This window comes from Corylus avellana, chromosome 1, assembly GCF_965113065.1.
Source record: "Corylus avellana chromosome 1, dhCorAvel1.hap1.2, whole genome shotgun sequence".
NCBI classification, from domain to species: domain Eukaryota; kingdom Viridiplantae; phylum Streptophyta; class Magnoliopsida; order Fagales; family Betulaceae; genus Corylus; species Corylus avellana.
Genome location: NC_142490.1, coordinates 26,341,955 through 26,363,341, shown reverse-complemented (window position 1 = coordinate 26,363,341; position 21,387 = coordinate 26,341,955). Strand labels below are relative to the sequence as shown.

The window sequence follows — 21,387 nt, the reverse complement described above, 5'->3', positions numbered from 1 at the left end:
TTAAAGAGTTTATGTTCTACTTCAATAATGGTAACTCAAGTATGACTGCATTTGAAATGTCTGGACGGGTGCAAACCATAGCATACATGATGCTTCCAACTCCACTGGCGAACACATGCCATGAACCCACTGGAGTAACAAACACGTGACATGAACTACTGCTACGTTGAGACAAACACGTGACATGAACTACTGCCACGTTGAGACAATTGCAGGCAAGAAGCCCCTATCACCATGCACAAGTAATACATGAGAAATATTTTCTCCTGGCTTTGTAATTAGATGGCAATTGTATGTGTATGAATGATATTCACAGGATTGCCGAAGGTGCATGAAGATCCATAAGCCCAGAACTTATAAATTTTGTCATGGTACCCCTTGGTTTTTAAATTTTCTTTTAAATTCTTAATTAAGTTGTAAATATATATGTTTTTAGGCTTGAAAGGATTGCGGATTCAAAGCAAATAATTAAGAAGAAAACATTTGGCAGCTTGATAGTGGCTGCAGCTCTCACTTTTCAGGAAATAGAAGAATATTTAATGATGTGATACTACAACTACTACTAAGGTACGTTTGGGTAATGAAGCAATTGTGAGAAGCCAAAAGAAAAGGAAGTATTGTTGTAGAGACAAAGGAAGAAACACAATATATGTTCACGATTTTTTGTTTATTCCTGAACTAAAACAAATTTTGTTAGTGTTGGGAAGATGCTTGAAAATGGCTATCTATGATAAAATAAACTTGGCAGGAGATCTGTTTACATTCTCAATAGATGTCCAACCAAGGCAGTGAAAAAATAAGACCCAATTGAAGCTTGGAGTGGAATCAATTCATCTATAAGACCCTTTAAATTTTTTGGCAGCATTTGTTATGCTCACATTCCTCACGAGAAAATAACATAATTTTATGAGAAAAGTGAGAAATGCATATTTGTTGAAACTAGAAAGTTAATTGTTAATTGAGATGTTTTCAATGAGAAAGCTTCTTGGGATTGGAAAGAGAAGAAAGTGCAGGAAACTCCTTTTGTTATTGAAGTGCAGAAAAATGCTCCAATAATATGAGATGAAGAAGCTCCTCTACAGTCACCAATGGCTCTATCAAGTTCAAGTTCCAGTGAAGAAATATCTACACTAGAAAGCAAGATATATATATTCGAGTCTTGCAATTATTCTGCTATCAGACCTAGAAGTTTTGAAGAAGCTGAAAAGCAAGAAGTCTAAATGAAGGCAATGAAAGAAGAGATTTTCATGATAGGGAAAATTAAACATGAAAGCTTGTTGATTGACCAAGAGGATGAGAACTTGTTGATGCAAAAGATCAACCACCAACCACTCATGCCTAGTCCTCGATCTAGAATTCTTGTAAGATAACCAAACATCAAAGTGGCGCACCGCGAAGTGAGAAGGGGGAGAGTAGCGCCGTCTCCGATGCTTAAATCAGTAAAATATAGAAATGAAAATGAAAGATATAGATGTAGATTAGGGCATGAGAACATACATGGGTCTAGACTCCTAACCTTATATAGGCTAAATAGCATTTATGTCGTGTTCTTTCATAAGGAAATTGTCGTCAAACAACCATTAATTTAACTTTTGATTGTGCGGGTGATTTTGATCCACTTTCTATTAGTTAATTATCTTTCCTAAGCGAGTGTATTCATTGCTTTCCATAAAAGATGGCTGACTGATATGATGTTTCCTTCTTGGATGTGTGCTTCAGGCAAGGTTGGGTTTTAGTGAGGGCTAGCTATCCTGTAGGCTCGGCGGATTGAGCCCCATATTTTTATTTTAGTAGTCTCACATTCTCTTAGGCTACTTGTGCAGGCCAATGAGAATTAAGTGTTAGATGGGTCTGTAGACTATTGGATAAGCCTTTGGTCCTGCAGAGCTGGGCCCCATACTTCCATTCTAGAAGTCATTAGAGTTGTTAAGAATGTGCATTAAAGGAGTGTTAGAAATTAATTCATTTTCATGAATCTTTGATATCCATTGCATTTGCCCTTTTTTTTTTCTTTTTTTTCTTTTTTTTTTTTTTTTTTTTCTGAGATTTGCATGTATTTAGATACAACTTAAGTTTCATTTTAATTTTCTATAAACTAGAATTGTCCAATCAGCCTATAAGTACATGTCTTGTAATGCAACCTATGCAAACCAAGCCAAATGAATTCAAATAAGTTTGCAACTGTTTCATATTGTTTTGGGGAAGTTTCACTTTAAACTCTTCAATTACCGCGCGTTTTGACAAGCCCCTAAACTTCAAAACCAATCAATTTGAACTGCTTTGTCAGATTTTAAATGTTAAAAGTGAGATAATGACATTTATACTTCTGACTTTTTTATAAAAATCACAATTTACCCTTAATTTCAAAACGTTTTTTTTTTTTTTTTTAAAAAGGGATATTTTGGTCTTTTTAGGTATTGTCGTTAGAAGTGAACGGCTAAATCTGACAGATGGGTTTAAATTGACTACAATTAAATGTTTATGGGTTCAAATTGAGAGGTTTTAAAGTTTGAGGGGCTTATCAAAACGCACGGTAATTCAAGAGTTTAAAGTGAAGTTTACCCTATTGTTTTTGAGGTATCAATAGCAACTCATCCAAAATACTTGTTCTTTTTAAACTTATTGGGGGAAACTTTACGAAACCCCATAACTTCCACGCGTTTTAACATTACCCTTTTAATGTTCAAAAACTCTCAATTTAAGGTATCACAATTTGAATTTTTTGTAATGTCCCATTCCATTAGTATTTTCCATTAAATCTTGTCAAATTTTCCAAAATAATTATTTTTTATTATTAAAAAATAAAATAAAAATTGCAAATATTCAGATGTTGGTCAGAATTTAATGAATTTTTTTTTTTTTTTTTTTTTTTTTTTTTAAAACGCCTGAATTGTTTATGCACGTGTAATCTAACCTTTCAATAGGCCAAATAGATACTTAAAATTACTAAGGTCTCACCTAAACACATACTATCTTTGATTGGTTTGATTTGAAGACCAATGTCTTGTTTTGACTAGGGGTGTTCATGCGGTTTTTATTAACCGCTAACCACTTTTTTTTTAATATATATATAAATGGGGAATCGTCCTTCTAAGCATTAGAATTAATGCGTAGGAAGATGAAACAAATTTGAATTAACTATTAAATCATCGAATGGCAAGTAAGAAATCCTCCATTTAAAGACATGGAGCATCTAACAGAAAAACTAAGCAAACCTGATAACAACATGCAATCCTTAAAGCAAAGTTGGTAGTGGCAGTCATACCACCCTTGAGTTCTAGAAACAGATTTTCTATAAGGGTAATAACAGTGTAAGTTTAAAGACTTAGTTAGTAAACCTCACGGCTATGTATGATATGAGCCTATTTAAGCAGAATTAAACATGCAGTTTTGGTAAGTATCCAAAATGAGACGCTGTCTTCATTAATACACTATAAAATAGCATTTTGATTATCAAAGTGTGGTGTACTACCGGCGGCAATTGCCTAAGTATTTTAATGCACAAAGAATAATGCTTTTATAGGTCATAACTCTCATGTATGTTCTACTCGAGATATTACCCATTCTTAGCAGAGTTGGCGTTGTCCCGAGGGACCTGTAATACAATACTGGTGCCCTGGATATTGTACGCTACCGTACATAACACCAGCGGCATGACCGAGTCCGACCTCAAGTGGCCCACACCGCTAATGATGTCCGTTCTGTACATAACACCAGCGGCATGACCGAGTCCGACCTCAGGTGGCCCACACCGCTAATGATGTCCGTTCTGTAGTGACCGCCCATTAAGGCTGCGTCGGTCACAAAACAATCATAGGATCTAAGGCCCATATAAGTGATATAACACACATATTTCACCATAGAATAAAGTCTATATAGTAAGCTCATGGCCATTATACCGTACGTACTGGTGTACTATGTCATACAATACATCTTATCAATCAGTTTATAATGCAGTTACCAAGTAATTACAAAATGTAGACATGCTCATATCATACTCGTGGTCAGTCAACTGACATATTCCATGTTTTTAAGAGAAAAGGTTTTTAAGCATTTACTTACCTTGTACGCTTACTTGAATCCTCTGACATTGCTAAATCCTGCTATAACGGAATACAACACGTCGTTATGTGCAGAATTAGAGGACCCTAAGGAGTAGGATACTAGGTTAACCTAATATAAAGGGTTGCTGGGACCTAAGTTGCACAAATGGGGCTAAGGCAGATGTCTGACCTCCAGACCGTACATCCGGGCTTGAGAACATACGTCTGGTCAGTGAGTAGGCATTGTAGCCAAAAGCTGCTAACAGGGTTTCAAGGCTCCTATGAAAGCTAGAGGCTACTATAATTCCTTCTAGCCTATAAAATAAGCACATGCATCGTAAGAAAACTCAACATAAGAAATCAAAGAAACGTTAAAATTCTTTTCTTGATTTTGGTAAGAAAGATTGCAAGAACTTCATCATGGTGCCATTACAACTCAGAACATGCAGAAAGGCATTAATAACGACAACAAGAGGATAATAATGGGTAAGGGATTACCTTGGAAAATGGCAAGAACACAGGCTTCTTTCTCTCTTTCAAATCTCAAAACTCACAAAGCACTCACATTGGGTGGTTACAGAGAGCCTGGGGGCGAAATGATGGCTTCAAAGGAGTGGTGGGGGTTGGTATTTATAGGCTAGAAAAGCTGAAGGCGCTACCAACTCCTCTGGAAAGTAGCGTACGTCCGGTACTGTTCACACAATGGTCCAATGGCTGTAGCATACATCCAGGTATTACTCACGGGGTTTTCCAAAAGCAATGTACGTTCGGGTGGTCCCCAGCGTACGTCCTTGTACTTTTTGCAGGCGTATCTATGGTGGTCCCCCTGGCATACGTCCTCTCTAAAATCAAAGGCGTACGCCAAAAACTCTAGCGTACGTCCGGTCAGAAAGGGTTAAGCTTGGGTTTATGCTTCGAAATGTTTAGGAATTTTTAGGTTATAAGTGTGGGTTTAGGTCTTTTGTTATAAAATTGGGTTTTAAATGAATCCTTTAACCGTTGTTTGTAGAAAGTCTTCTAATAAAAATAATTGTTTTTATCAGGGTATTATAGTTTGTGACTTTGTGAAATTTTCTCAGCCTCTGCCTTTGCTCAAGCCTCACCCCTTACAAGGTCTCTCGTCGCTCTCTCGATGCCATCCTCGACTCGTAGTCTTTCATCTCTAGAATTACTTATCCGTTGCTTTATTGTTGTTTTTCGCTGCAACCTACCAAGTCAGGCTGCATCACATATGCATCCAACACAGCAAGCTTAAACTCATTAGAGCAATCAGCAAGCTGGAAGAAAGAAAAACAGAGAGAAAACATAAAATTTAGGCATAACTTAGAGATTAATTAACATATTGATCTGAAGCTGAAAAGGCATTAAAACAAAGAAAATTAGGCTGCCTCAAGAAGAGATTCTTAGAGACAACACAGAGCTGCCTGATCTCTGCCTCAGAAAGCTGCACCTGCTTCCCCGGTCTCCCTCTAACTTCAAGCAGCCTGTCAATTATGCCGTCCAGGACTGCAGGTTCCAAAGCAAAGGAAAAGCAGAGAAGAATAAAGAAGACCCACCTTGATTTTCTTCTTTGGCTGCAAAATCTTGCATAAGTAAAAGAATAAGAGAGAGAGCTGGGCTTGAAATGGAAATTCTTTAGCTGTGATGTCGCTTGGATTTTTGGAAAGGAATGGTGGCCAAGGAATTGGAAAGTGAAGAATATATTCTTTTTAAGTAGAAAACTCTTCACACAAAGAGAGAACGAAAGAAAATTGTGAGGCCAAAGAGGTGTGGTGTAGTGAGTGCGGAACCTCAAAGAACTCACACAAAGATAATGCCTCCCTACGAGGATGACGCATGGAGTAATGTCAAATTCGAGATTCTACATTCTTACGCACTTTCAATATATAGGACAAAGGGTGGCTTATTTGTAATTAAATAAAGAAAACGGCTTTTGTTGGAAGGGAAGGGTTTCAGGCCTGCTATAAATTAAATGTACCTAGAGTTGAATTTGTAATATAATTTTATTGAGAAAATTTAAATTAAGAATGAAATGAAATAATTACAGTAATATTATGCTCTTTTCATATAAATTTTCGGTAAAATTAATTTTCGTAACATAAAGTGAGATCAAACATTATTGGACAGAATAAAGCATATGGTACAAGAATGAATCAACACCAACCAACACAAATGTCATCATGACAGAAATTAAAAAATGATCACATTACTACCCTACAATGATTCCATTCCTTCAAATAATCCCACCTCGGGGTTGGCATGCAAGCAACCAAACTCCTTTATTTTTTATTGGTTTTTAGTTTTATTGACATAAATTAGCACATTAATTAAATTTTTTAAGTGTGCGATTTTAACGCTTGAGTTTGGGTTTGCAATTTTAAAAACGTGAATTTTAAAACAATTTGTTTTTTAAAATTACAGTTTAACCTTTAAAATTGTGGCTGTAAAAAAAAAAATCTCTTACTTGCGATTTAAAAATGCAATTTTTTAAAAATTAATGCCAAATAATATATTTTTTTCATTTTAATTTTAATTTAACTTTTTTCCTATAAAATCACAATGTAATATACAACTTAAGTGAATAGACATAATTTGATTATGATGAATAAATTATCTTTTTAGTATAAACTATAGAAACTGATATTGTCTTTTATTTTATTTTTAGTGAGAAAGTGGTCGATGATTTCAAATCACGGAAAAAAGTTGCAAATGAAAAAGGCAGTAAATTCCCTCTGTCCCGCATAAGGTATATATATAGAAATTTAGAGGTGACCACCTTAATTAGAAAGAGAACACTTATTATATGATATACTCAAACCATTTTATATTCAATAAATACAAAAGATCGAGTTGGTTGCTGTTATATACAAAAAGAGTTATTAAAGACAAAAAGAAAAATAAAAAAGAATATCTATTATCTTCAAAGAAGGTTTCTTCTCTACTAAACCAACCTTTCTTTTCTTTTATTGATTAAATCTCCTTCACCTTCCTTTATTTTTGGTTAAAATAAAGTTTTTTTTATTGTTGATCACTAGTGGTCAAGTTGTCATAACAGAAGCTATAGCATTATTATGCATCCGACTATATAATGCTTTTTAAAAATATAAATAATAATAATAATTTTAAAATATATATATATACATCCACGGGAATCCTAATTGAAGCTCCAAATTAATATATATAAAACAATTATTTTTTTCATCAGATCGGACAAGTATATATATATATATAGCTAGACATGATGAACTTCACCTAGTTGGACATCCTTGGGCTTGATGAGAGGAACATACTCTCCAAGATAAACATCCAGATGATCCGCTAACGACGACATGTCAATAGTTTCGTGGTGATATGACTTGCAGACAAAATAGAAAACCGTTTGAACAACGAGGCCAAAGAGAAACACCATGCATACCAAGAAGAAGCAAAGAATTCCGATTGAGATGCGAATTCCAATTCCCATATTGTGCCGCCATCTCCCCACATTCAGCACAACTAAATACAAATATATATTCTCAACTCCTACGAGAAAAGAAGCAAGCGTGAAATAGGCGGCCGCAACAGCACCCTTCTTCCCCTTTATCAGGGCTTTTCTCTTCTTCACCGCATCACTCCCATGCAAATCCTCTAGAACTGATACCACACTTGCCATTTCCCAAACGATGTTTACGTATTCAATCCCCGTCAAGATGACGAGAAGAAAGAAAGTGGCATTTCCAAGGTAGGGTAACCATATAATGTAGCTTAGCACTCCAGAAACGACGCCGAAGAGCAAAACAATGGGGAGGCTCCATAAGAAAGTGGCCATAAGCCTCTTCCAAACCCTGGGGACAACGGTCATGACCTTCTTGAAGGTGATATCCTTTGCTGTATATATGGATGCCACGGTGTAAACCACTGCGGAGGTGGAGAAAAGGGAGAGGATGATGAGGAAGATGAGGTAGACAAGTTGGAAGACCCAAAAGGCGATTATGTCGGTGACCTTTTGCGTGTAGTTCAAGGCATCTTGGTTGTTCTGGATGTTGAAGAAAAGGAGAAGAGAGGCTTGGATTTGAGCAAGGAAGATGAAGGAGAGTGGGAGGATGAGAACCAGAGTGATTTGGCTGAAGATTTTCTTCCATGTGAAGATGATCTTCATGGACTCCTTGAAGATCCCAAAGAAGCCAAGAAATTGTACATCTTCTTGCTCTCTCTCCATTATCTCTTCTTTTCTTTTTTCTTGTTTACAAAGAAAAGAATGAAGGTGGAGATTTATAAATTGTTGAGACACACGGTCAATTGCAAAATTGCCCTTGGTCTTTAAGAAAATTACCAGTTATATTAATTAGCATTGGGTTTTATGCAATATTTAGAAATTTGAACTACTGCTGGCTGCTGCTGTGCGCCTATGGCTCATAGCCTCATACGGATAATAATAAAAATAAGAGGAAAAAGGGGGTCCGAAGCTAATTTTAATGAAATGGGAATAGGGGTGACTTCGTAATTGTCGTTGATTACTGTCCCTTTCTAGTGGGTAGGAGGGACCCATCAGAACCCGCGTAACAAGTAATGTGAAGAATTTCTACGCGTCTAATGAAAATCACATCTATTTAACCAAAAGTGAAGTACGGACAATGCAAAAGCTTTGGGTTCTCTTTCTCTGTCAGGTAGTAGGACCTACGTTGCTCTGATAGGCTACTTGTGTTGTGATTCTTGTGAACCATCCAACACATTAAGTATACATTTTTTAGGGGGAATGAAATCAGCACACGGCGTGCTTAGCATGCCTGTTCAAATTTTTTTTTTTTTTTTAATTATAAAAAAAAAAAATTTGCACAGACGTGCTAATCACGCCGTGTGCTGTAAATCACGACTCTTATAAGGTGAATAAAAACAGGTGAATAAAAACAACACACAACATGCTTCCTGTTTGAGAAAAGGGCGTTTTTGTCAAATCTCTCTAATCCTAGTGGATTGATTCACACTAAAAAATGCACGCTTTTAACTTTTTCCGGTTTTGGAAAATAGAGAAAAACACAACACTTTCCTATTTTGGAATATAAAGTCATCCCAACGTGAATAAAAGTTTGCCAATTTGAAGGGCACGTGTATGGGCTGTATTGGTTGACATTAAACTTGTAGTTGGATCAAAATGTAAAACTAAGGCTCCGTAAAATAATTTTCAGAAAATGATTTCCGTATTTTACGGTGTTTACTTCGACGTAAAATAGTGGTCAACGAAAAATATTTTCCTTTTGACTAAAAATTCTTTTTTAATTTTAGGAAAATGGTAAACCATTTTCCGACTATGAGCATCTCATTCTTAAATTGATGGATCTTGCCAAGACCCGCATAGAACCTCGTCGGGACTTGTCTGGGTTCCACCCGGGACTTGACCGGGACCTGATCGAGACTTGACCGGGAATTGCCCGGGACTTGACCGGGACCCGCCCAGGAACCCAGAGGGACCTACCCGGGACCTAACCAGGACTTGCTCGGGACATGACCGGGACCTGCCCAGGACTTGCCGGGGACCCTGGAGGGACCTACCCGAGACCTAACTGGGACTTGCCCGGGACCTGACTAGGACATGACCGGGACCCACACGGGACCTGCCCGATACTTGACCGGGACCTGCCCGGGACCCGCTCGAGACTTGACCGGGACCCGCCCTGGACCTGCCTGGGACTTGCCCGGGACTTGCCTGGAACCCTCTCGGGACCCGACCAGGACTTGACCGGGTCTTGCCCGGGACATGACTGGGACCCGCCCGGGACCTGCCTGGGACTTGCTCGGGACTCGCCTGGGACCTGACTGGGACCTGCCCGAGACCCGCACGGGACCTGACCGGGACCCGCCCGGGACTTGACCGTACCTACCCGGGACCTAACCGGGACCGAGCAAGTCCCGGTCAAGTCCTGGGCGGGTCCCGGGCAAGTCCCAGTCAAGTCTCGGGTGGGTCCCGGGCAAGTCCCCGTTAGGTCCCTCCGGGGTCCCGAGCAAGTCTCGGGCGGGTCTCGGTTAGGTCCCGAGCAGGTCCCGATCAAGTCTCGGGCAGGTCCCCGGCGGGTCTCGGTTAGGTCCCGGTCAAGTCTCGGGCGGGTCCCAGGCAGGTCCCGGGCGGGTCCCGGTCATGTCCTAGTCTGGTTCCGGGTGCGTTCCGGTCAAGTCCCGGTCAAGTCCCGGAAGGGTCTTGGTCAAGTCCCGGGCGGGTCCCAGGCAGGTCCCGGGCGGGTCCCGGTCATGTCCTAGTCTGGTTCCGGGTGCGTTCCGGTCAAGTCCCGGTCAAGTCCCGGAAGGGTCTTGGTCAGGTCCCGGGCGGGTCTCGAGCGTGTCCCGGGCGGGTCCCGGTCAAGACTCGTGCAAGTCCTAGTGGGGACCTTATTGGAAAAAAATATATATATATAAATAAAAAGATATTAAAAAAAATTATTTTCCGTGTGCAAGGTAAACGCCGTAAAATGTTTTCGACGGAAAATATTTTCAGGGAAAATGAATTTCTTAAAAATATTTTACGAAAGAAACCATTTTACGTCGAAGTAAACGGAGCCTAATAAGCATGGAAATTACAAGCTTAATTCATGAATGTTTTAACCACTTACGTGTGAGTTGAGCTTGAACTTTGATGAGATCCTTTGAAATTGTGTATATTATTATTGATAGTGGATAGAGTGAGAATATCAATTTTTTTTTTCTTGAAATGGAGAGGGTGGGTTTGTTGTCGGCTCCCTTAGAATTAAATGTCTGGACTAAATTGATTAGAAGTGGAATATTTAATCGAAATGAAGGTAAATGATGGAGTCAAAATTTGAATTTAGGACCTTTGGGTTTGATACAATGTTAAATTACACCTCGGTCTCATATTGGGAAGATGAGAAGAAGCCCACATAGAGTATGTGGTTTATAAAGATAGTCATGGGTACTAAGTCTCACATTGCCTAGTTACTAGGTAAAACTGTGCTTTATAATAAATTTTAGGAAAGAGTCAAATTGACTAGTCTTTTTAGGATAATAGCGCAGATGTGACTAGCGCTTTTCGCTGGATTTAGGATCTTCGGGTCTAATGTTATGTTAAATTATCATAAGTTATCCAAAAAATTTAAGATGATATCCTAAGTTATAATATATGGTGCTCTATAATCTATATAAACTCCCCGAGACAATAAGACCCTTCAAAGGAGCCCGTGGGATTTTGCATGCTCATTGAGCAAACCTTTTCTTTTTTTCTTTTTTTTTAGTTTTTCCCTTTGCGTCTTAAACACACCACTACCAAGTGAAAGATGTTGAATTTTCCTGGAATGCCTGGAACAAACACCTCGTTTCTTCTGAGGATGTTAAACTTAATTCTGAAGATGTTTTGCGGCAGGGTCGTTGTTCATGGCCACGGGGCCCACAAATGACTTCAATTTCACCATTTTCAAGTATTTGTTCCTTAATTCCCTACTTTCTTATGTATTTCATTTGCCTTTTTCAATGCCATTTCTAAGCTCTTCTTTGTATCTCTCTCTCTGATTTCTTTCTCCCCTTTTGTAGGGTGCTGAGAATGTCAATGTTATTTCAAGTAATGTGGAGCTTATTTCTTGGTGGATTAGATATATGCCATGGTGAAAAAGAAGGTGTTGCATAATATTTGTGTTATCCTTATCTGCCTTGCCGCCCCTTTTCTTTTATGAAGCTTTTTCCTTTTGTTGCTGCCTCTCACAAGGTCTTATTTGGAGTCTTGTGCGACTTATCCCGCCCAAAATTTGAACTTCAGCGTTGACTCCTACTCCATGCCGGTCTTCTGCTCCATCTCGCTCTCCGATTCCTCCTTCACGTCGGTAGTCGAATTTGTCAAGGTTTTCAGATCAAATTTTTTTAAAGTTCGATCTACTCTCCTCCGATGGATCCAGCATCCAACGCACCACTCCACCGCTTCCACTGGCTCCCCAGCCTTCCGTAGACACCGGCCATTCCTCCGCCCAACATCCACGTGCCGGAGCGTGGATCTCACTCGATCTCCTGCTCATGGACCACACGCGCATGCCAGCCCCTTCGCTCTGCCCTCCTCCGTCACGCCCTCCGCCAAAGCTGCTGATTTTTGGGGTTATTTTGCTGCTTTTATTGCTTTGTGTCTTTTTGTTACTTGATTTCATGTACCAAAATTTGGAGTGTTCTTTCCTTTTCAAATCCTGATGTCTTTACAGTGCTTTTTCTACCGTAGCCTCCTTTTGGTTGTTGCCTCTACCTTGTGGGTGTTTGGGTAAGGTTGAACCCCATGCCCATTTATTTCATTTCGGTGTTTAAACCACTTTTTGCACCCCTTATTGAGAGGATCGGGTCATTTTTATGACTCATTTCCTACTTTTTCATTGTATTGCTTGCAGCACTATAATTTTCATTTTTCATCTAATGTTGGGGAGCGCACCAATTTTTTAGTGTTTTAATCATGTAACCCTTTCATTTTTTTTTGACATGTCCACACAAGGGAAGGGGGAGGGGGAATTCGAACTAGTGACCACTGCTTCATAAGGCGTGGTTCACAGCCGATGTATATATATATATATATATATATATATATATATATATATATAGAGAGAGAGAGAGAGAGAGAAAAAGATAATATAATTTCCAACTCATATAATTTTATGGAAAATGTTAAGGTCACAACATAAATCAAACTTATGGCCAACTTCTCTCCTACATGTCATTTTTTAAATAAAAAAAAATTGATTGAGAGGATTTTGGGATTCTGAAAATTTGGGAAAAAAGATAATTTGTTTGGTTTAAAATTCAATTTTTTTTTACACGTAGGAGAGAAGTTGGCCATGAGTTAGGTTTGTGTTGTGTCCGTATCAAACCTTTAATTTTATTTATGGTTAATTTTCAAGAGAACTTTAAATTATCGGATCAACGATGCATTGCGACTTCTTTTCGATATGAAAAGCACAGAAACAATTGCTTCTGGATTTTGCGTTCTCCAAACATGCTTCAACGGTTCAACCCATTAAGATAAGTTGGCGTGGGCTTGAGCAGCCAACAAAGCCCAAAACCAAGCTCAATAACCCATGCCAACCCGAATATTGTGCAGTGAAAGGATCACATTACCTCTGGCAGATAGATCTCATTTTGAGGCCTTAATCAGCTACAGGTGACCCAAACTCAACCATAGGTTTGGACTTGTGGCCCTCTGAGGCGGAATAGGTATTAGAAATTCTGGTGTTGCTTTAGAAATTGTGGTGTGATTGAAGTTTGTTGGGGGGAGTATCAATCGGATTTTAAGCTGATTGCTGCTGATGGGTTTACTCTTGTTCTTCATTGAAATCCTTAACACCATTGATTTTTATGCTTTTCTCGGTTTCTTTCTTGTCGGGTATGGGTGGGGCAATCGGTTGCTGTGGTGGTTTCGATTTGTGGGATTTGCGATGATATGCATTGTGACTGCGGCGGTGGGTGTGCTGAAAATGTGAGAATTTTTGGGTTGGGTGTTGTTGCACGGCGGTGGTGATGGGTTCCTGATTTGAGATGGGAATTTTTCTCACAAATTGGTGGTACACAACATCCTTAGTGATTGTGTGTACATGGTGTGCTCAAGCTCAAGAAGCAAATCATCAATTTCAAGAAGCAAATCATCAAGCTCAAGATGCAAATCATCAAGTTCAAGAGCAAATCATCAAGCTCAAGAAGCAAATCATCAAGTTGGTGTTGTGACAGCCAACTTGCTCCATACAGCCAGCAACTGTTGATACCAAAATTTGGTGTTCGTGGCGGTTAAACGGTAGAATGAAGATAGTGGATGGTGCTTTGCTCTAATACCAAATTGATTCAAGGCAAAAGAAATTTGGGAGGAAGAAGAACAGAGGAAAGGAGAAAAGAAAACGGATTGAGTCACACCAATCCAAAGAAAAAAGGGGAGTTTGGTGAGTCATGTCCAAAGATGAAAATCTGTTTAATTATTCATTAATTCTGTCTCTATTCAAATATAATATTTCATGTAAATAGACTCAATGACTAAACCCTAATCCTAATCTTAATTTGACCCACGTTAAGATAAGCTAATCATTGAATTACAAACTAACACCTTTTAACTCTTAACAATTAAGTAAAACGTAATACAGTAATCCAATTAATTAACTAAAGAAATTTATAAAATTCAATTAGAACTCAATAATCTTCTCTCTGGTCCTGCATAAAGGGGAATACTCTGTTCATTTCTGAAGAAATTCTCTGGATCAGCCTTGCTCTTCACCTCAGCTAATCTCTTGAAGTTACCCTTAAAGTACTTCAGACCCCAATCTCTTGCTTCTGAGTAGCTTGTGTCACCATTCTTGTTGGTACCTAAATCAAGATCCCTATAGTTGAGATAGGCAGCCCTAGGATACTTGGAAACATAAGGCCTCATGTACTTGTAAAGCAATCTTATCCAGTTTACATGCTTGTAGGACCCTATAATCCCATTCCCTTCCCACTTCACCAAGTACTGAATGTTGCACAAATTACCTTTTCTATGCGGAAAAGGTACTTCAGATTCTGATATCTCATTCATCTGTCCGCCAAAAGGATCCATGATCATGAACTCTATTTCTTCTTCCAGAAACCTTTCCCATATGCCTTGCAGCCCAACTTCTGTTATAGGTTTTCTCAGAAAATCAGATTTTGCCTTGAAGAAGCTCTTGTAGAGGGTGTTCCTGTCCAATAAGACCTCCATGGGATCCTCCTTGTGGTATCCGGCAAAATAGAGGAACAGATTGTATCCAACTCATTTCAATGCAGTCTTGGGATTGCAGTCCCAACTCTGGGAAGCTTTCATTCATCAATGGGATTAGTTTGTCAACTCCTCCAAGAAAGAGTGAATTGAAGGAAGCTTGGACTGTCTTTTGACTCCCTTTTCCCACATCTTGAATGATGATTCTGATGAAGAGATCTTCTTGTAGCTTATTTGCAATGTATTGCCACCTGCTGACAAGCTTGGTGGCACCTTGCTCGAGTGTTTTAGAAACAGTGAAACATGTCACTATTGGAGGAACTGGAACCAGCTTTATCTTCCAAGATACTATGATTCCAAAGCTTGCTCCACCACCCCCTCTAATGGCCCAAAACATATCCTCTCCCATTGCTTCTCTGCCAAGAAATTTTCCATTAACATCAATCAGGTAAGCAGACTGAATCCAGGCTGTTTCATCTTCAAGATTGATATCAACAGACCTAAGGTTGATGAGGTCAACAATTATAAATGGGGTTTTGCAGCGGTAGGAAAGGCCTTCATAGTCATGGCCTCCACTTCTGACTCTGATTTGGAAGCCAAGCTTTTTGCTGCAGAGAATAGCAGCTTGGATTTCACTCTCACGGAATGGTGTAACGATGAGAAGAGGTTTTGGCATTGTGGAATTCACCCATCTGGGGTTTTGTTGAGAAGATTGCAAGAGGCGTGAATATGAAGAGGAGTTTGCGGTGTAGAATATGATTTCAGCAGATTTTGTTGACATGCATTGCATTAAGGCTTCATGGTTTGGAGTGGAAATTGCGGATGACACTGAAAGCAGAAGAACAGAAGCTAGTGTAAGGTAAGTGATCATCATATCATCTCCCTGTTCTTTGTGTGTGTGTGTGTGGGATTAGAATTACAGACTGAAATATAGGCTTATTGCCGATTCAAATCTGCATACAAACAAAGCAATTGAGGATAATTCCAATGAAGATGACCAAATTAAGCCCTTTTGTCCTTTATGCCTCAGTCGGCATTGTTTCTTTTCTTATCTTGTTTTCCTGCATCCTATATATGGAAGGCATTTATGGAGGGATAGATGCATCCATAATGATATTTTTTCATAAAAAAACGTTTGAAATATTTGTATAGGTGACTCTCTGGATTAAAATCCTCTATAATAGATTCTCAAATTATAAAATTTAGTTTATTTTTTTACATCAAAACCTTGAAAAATGCCAGCTATTAAAAATGTAGCATGTTATCGAGACAACTAGAAAAAAGTTGCCCTTCCAAAAGACTTTTTCTTCAATTTTGTAGAAACGCTTCTTCCTTTGAAATTCAAAAGACAATCTTTTGCTCGAATTTTTCTTACAAAATAAAAGGCAAGAACCTTATGAAGATATACTAAATTTTTAATTATGACATACCACCTTTTTAATAAGTTTTCCGGTCGTTTCGATGCAAAGAAATTGGCTAAGATTTCATGTAAACGGCACGTCATTATGCACAATTCATTTATTTTAAACAAGAACAGTTGTGTCACTACCAATAATACTAGTCACCACAAAAATCCACTTGTCACCTGACAAAGTTATATCTTTGTCTCACTCTTTCTCTTCTCCCAGAGCTTTCCAAGCTGAAAAATACTAGAATCTAATAAAATTCTCACATTTTGCTCATCAAAATTCTAAGTGGTAAAGTGTCATTTGCCAAGTTGATGTAAAATGGCATATGATCCAAATTGATGGCAATGACACTTTGTCACCTAAAATTTTGATTGGCAAAATGTGAGAGTTTTATTAAATTCTAGCATATATCTTCCAAGGCTGTCTCACTTGTTGTCTTTTCCTCTAAAATGGATTTGGTCATAATTCCTCTGCTTGTTCTTTTACCTCAAGATCCTCTGTGGCACTGCCACCACTTAGCTCTCTCTCTCTCTCTCTCTCTATATATATATACACAGCAAGTGTAGTGTGAAATTCTGTAAAAAGTATGTGGAAATGTGGACGTATAAGTTTCTCAAAGATTATATATATATAATTCCAACGCTACATTATGTTCCAAAAGATGGGTCGAGTAGTTCATGATGCTGATACATTTTCGCCCACGTTATCAAACGTAATATATATTATTCTTGATAAGACATGCAAGTTCCAAAGGAACGTAAGTGCTTTAAAAAGAAAAAAATATAAATGAAATAGAGAAAGTCGATACTTAAAATAAAGAGTAATGTAAATATTTTGAAAAAAAAAAGTAAATATCTAAAAAAAATTTATTAAAATAAATAGAAAAGTTGCTGAGCGATTACAGAAATTTTTTAACTCCTGGTGGATGTGCACCAATTGAAATTTCAAAAACACATGGTTGGTGAGCTAGCCTCCAATATTAATGAATATTCTACCAAACTTCCTTCTATTTTTCCAAAAGAAGAAACTATACACACTTTATTGTCCTGTGAACAGCTGAGACGAGTGGATGGGAGAATAGCTACCCTCAGCACTGAAACTTATAATAATGAGCATAGCAAGTTACCAAGGGTTTTATTTATTTATTTTTTTACATCAACAAAAGAAATTACAATAACTAACAAAGGGCTGGGCAACTCAACAATAAACTCCAAAACGACCATATCAGTGTAGGCAAACGAAAATTAAAAGAAAATTCATCAAATAAATGACGCGGCTCTATTCATTCTTGGCACAAAGACCAAGAACCATGGCTTCCAATTAAGGTGGTTTGACAAGGTTCGCCAGAGATTGTGCAACCAAGAGGACTACAACAGCACACCTGAAGGAAAGCCACAACAATAGAGAAGACATTGATGATGTTCGAATCAAAGCCAATAGAAAGAAATACCAACACAGAATTCAAAGAATACCGCAAAACGTTTTACAACCAAATCGAGAGGGCACCATAACTAGTGGGAAGGGCATCTAAAGCCTTAAAGCTACAACAAAAACAAAGAAACACCAAGAGGGATACCAATAAAACACCAACAAGAATACAAGGAAATGTAAAAACATTATCAAAACAAGAAATACGAAAATTGATTTTGCTCATATTGTTAAATGTATTCTCCAAATTAATTGTATTAATTCGGTTCACTTATTTTACTTTCATTACTATTTGACTGAACAGCTACACTTACGAATTTATTAGAAAGTTGAAAAAAAAAACCTTAAACAAGCGAAATTCCATAAAAACGACACACAAGCAAATAGGCTACAAGGCCCATAACCAGGTGCCATACCACCCGTAGTTCTTGCATTAAATCACTTACATTGGGCTTAATAAAATAGCATTTGGACTATTTTGTTGAGCTATATGATTAAAACCATTCTACATTCGGCTCAAAAAAGTAACTAAACCTTTGTTGAGTAGCTATTGTAGCTCAACAATGCATATCTGAAAGGCTTATAAGGTCTCTAGAAGTACCAACTTTCGTGCACACTGTTTAGCTCGATGGGCCGCTTCCAACCTTGTTTTTGGAAGCATTACCAACTGGTCACCCATTCTCTCTTCCATTCGGATCAGAAGTGGGTATGACCCTCTCTTGTAATCATTTCCTCATTTGCTTAAGAAAAAAAAAATACAAAATACAAAATATCTAATATTGTACTCTCTTTTTTGAGAATAGGGAAAGTAGATAAATAAATAAATAATATTTTAAATGAAAAAATAAAAGTTAATAGTTAAAATATTGAGTTGGATGTAGGTGCTTTGAAAACGTAGATAGTTAAAATAGAAAAAGATGATCATTTAGCTAAAATTTAGCTAAACATTTGTTGAGACGAATGTGAATGCTTTTGCATTATTACTTTCAAACTTCAAAAACTCTCAAAATAGTGTATCAAACTTTCAACTTTTTGCAATCTCACCTATCCTACGGAAGTCATTAAATTCTCCAAATACTCATAATTATTATTATTATTATTTTTTTTTTAAAAAAAAAAAAAGAAAAAGAAAATTGCGTTGTGACCAACGACCAATATCCTTGGGTCTCTTTGACCCACGGCCAAGATTCGTGGGTAACTAAACTTTTTCTTTTCTTAATTTATGTTAAAATTATTTAATAATTTTGTAATTTTATAAAGTTTATACGGTTTAAAGGTCATTTTATCATTTGACTGATTGATTTAACCTCAAACTTTAACAAGAAGGGTGAGATTGCAAAAAAAGTTCGATACACTAAATTGAAATTTTTTAAATGTTAGAAAAATAATTGCAAAAGTGATCGGAGAGCTAAATGAAGTTTTTCTATTTAGAGCATGTCTGAGAATGCATTTGCGAAAAAGAGTTTTTGGATCAAAAAATGCTTTTTGCCAAAAGCGCATTTTGGCCATTTTAGATTTTTATACCCTTAAAAGTGCTTTGTATTTTTTTTAACAAATGGATACTTTATTTCAAACGGACTTTTTGAGTGTTAAAAGTGCTTTTAAATCCATCAAACACAGACGCAAACAAACCCTTAATATTAATTCTACAACATGAGAGGTATTCAAATTACATGACAGGACCTTCATGTCAGCAACTGCAAGTTGCCCTCTTTGTCACTCTATTTCCCTCATCCCTTCATTTGAAATGAGAGGTGGGATGCTTTGCTCAAATGCAAAGAAGTTGTGTGGATCAATCTCACCCTTCACAATTGCCAGCCTCCTAAAATTACCTTTAAAGTACTTGACCCCCCATCTTGCGGCTTCTGCATAGCTTGTGTCATTGTACACACTCCTACCCAAATCAAGATCCCTATAATTTAGATATGCTGCCCTTGGACTTTTAGACACATAAGGAGTCATGTGCTCATATACCCTTCTTATCCAATCTATGTGCTTTTGTGATCCCACAATTCCATCATCATCCCAAGACACCACATATTGGATGTTAAACAAATTTCCCTTTCTGTGTGGAAATGGGATTTCAGATTCTGAAATCTCACTCATCCGACCACCATAGGGGTCCATGATCAACATCGAATTCTCTTCTTCCAAACACCATTTCCATAGCTTCTCCAGCCCCTCTTCCGGTATGGGATCCATCACATAATCTGATGTGCCCTTGAAGGAGATCTTTTCCTGCGGTGTCCTCTCTTTCAGTGCTTCAATTGTTGTCCCATTTGGGTACTTGGAAAAATAAATAACGGATCCTATCCAATCCATCTCCATGCAATCACTACTCTTCAAACCCAATTCAGGAAATCCATCCTCCATTATCTCCAGGAGCTCATCAGCTTTCCCAAGAAACATGGAGTTAAATGTCACCTTTGCAGCTTCTATAACAAGTCTAATAAAAAGATTTTTGTCAAGTTTGTGAGCAACATATTGCCACTTGTGAACAAGTTTTGTGGCATTTTTGTCTAAGGTTTTGGCAATGTTGAATACTGTGACTATGGGAGGAACATAAACAAGCTTGATTTTCCATGAAAGAACGACACCAAAACTTGCGGCTCCGCCACCTCGAATGGACCAAAAGAGACCCTCTCCCATGGATTCTCTGTCGAGAATACTTCCATTAGCATCGACGACACGAGCATCGATAATATTATCAGCAGCCAGGCCATATTTTCTCAACATGGTGCCGAAGCCGCCTCCACTGAAATGCCCGCCAACACCAACCAGCGGGCAAAGCCCTGCCGGAAATCCATGGACTAAACTTTTCTCTGCAATCGCATAATACACTTCGCCTAATGTCGCTCCGGCCTCGACCCAAGCGGTGTTTTCTTCTACATCAACGCTAATGGAATGAAGCAATTGAAGATCAAGGAGGATGAATGGGAGGCCGGCAGTGTACGAGAGGCCTTCGTAATCATGGCCACCGCTTCTGATCCTGACCTGCAGACCATGTTGTTTGCAACAAATGACTGTGGCCTGCGCATGGGAATCAACGAGGGGTGTGACTATAATCAATGGCTTTGAGGTTGTCGGGGAAGAGAATCTGAGGTTTTCAATGGTGGATTCAAGGATGAATGTGTATGAAGAATTTCTGGGGGTGTATACAATTTCGGAGATGGGAATTTGTGGGGGTGAATTCAGGTAAAGGCATTGGATGAATTTTTCAGAGAATGATTCGGAAGAAGATGATGAAACCAAGAGGATGAAAGTGGAAAGGAAAGAAAGGATTCTAGTGATCATATCGGAACTTGTTTCAAACTCTGACTGGGAATATCCGATTTCATGTGTCCGGAAGATCAAGAGATGTGACATCTTAAAAACATTTGCCGACTGCGAAATTAACAGTTTCGTACATAGAAAATGACTGGGAAAGTTTGTTAAGTTTTCTAGTTGGTTGCTGTCTTGCTGATACTGATCATCATCAACTAGCCGGTTTTCCTATGTGACCAAAGGATACACGTGAAACATCATACTTTCATGTGGGTTGACCGACCGCTTGCAGTTGGAACTAAGTCAACTAACAAAATGATTGGGAAAGTTTGTTATGTGTTTTGTAGTTGGCATCTCTTTCATATGCAAAGAATTATGGATGATGTGAAAATTCCGAGACAAAGGGCTGATCTTTGAATAGGGTTATTAGAAAAAAACCATGTTCTTGGGAAGATTTATCTTTTGTCTGGTATTGTACAATTCTACTATGCAATTCTCTTGAAGCTCATCTTCTTCATCATTGATGATTGGTTTGCCTCAAAATGACCTAGCCCAATAACACTAAAAAAAAAAAAAAAAA

The 21,387-nt window shown here is 38.1% G+C and overlaps 1 protein-coding gene and 2 pseudogenes across 1 annotated transcript; all 3 read right to left on the bottom strand.

Moving 5' to 3' along the window:
* Positions 1-7,215: 7,215 nt before the first annotated feature.
* Positions 7,216-8,252, bottom strand: LOC132169587 (uncharacterized). The gene has a single exon (XM_059580602.2). It carries the CDS (start codon positions 8,239-8,241, stop codon positions 7,276-7,278), a length of 966 nt encoding a protein of 321 aa, XP_059436585.2. The 5' UTR covers positions 8,242-8,252; the 3' UTR covers positions 7,216-7,275.
* Positions 8,253-14,154: 5,902 nt separating this feature from the next.
* On the bottom strand, positions 14,155-15,710 carry LOC132169588 (berberine bridge enzyme-like 22 pseudogene; annotated as a pseudogene).
* Positions 15,711-19,223: 3,513 nt separating this feature from the next.
* Positions 19,224-20,901, bottom strand: LOC132172253 (tetrahydroberberine oxidase pseudogene; annotated as a pseudogene).
* Between the last annotated feature and the right edge of the window lie 486 nt (positions 20,902-21,387).

Bases quoted from the DNA above. Each gene is read 5' to 3' on its own strand.
- LOC132169587 (XM_059580602.2), bottom strand. From the start codon at position 8,241: ATGGAGAGAGAGCAAGAAGATGTACAATTTCTTGGCTTCTTTGGGATC.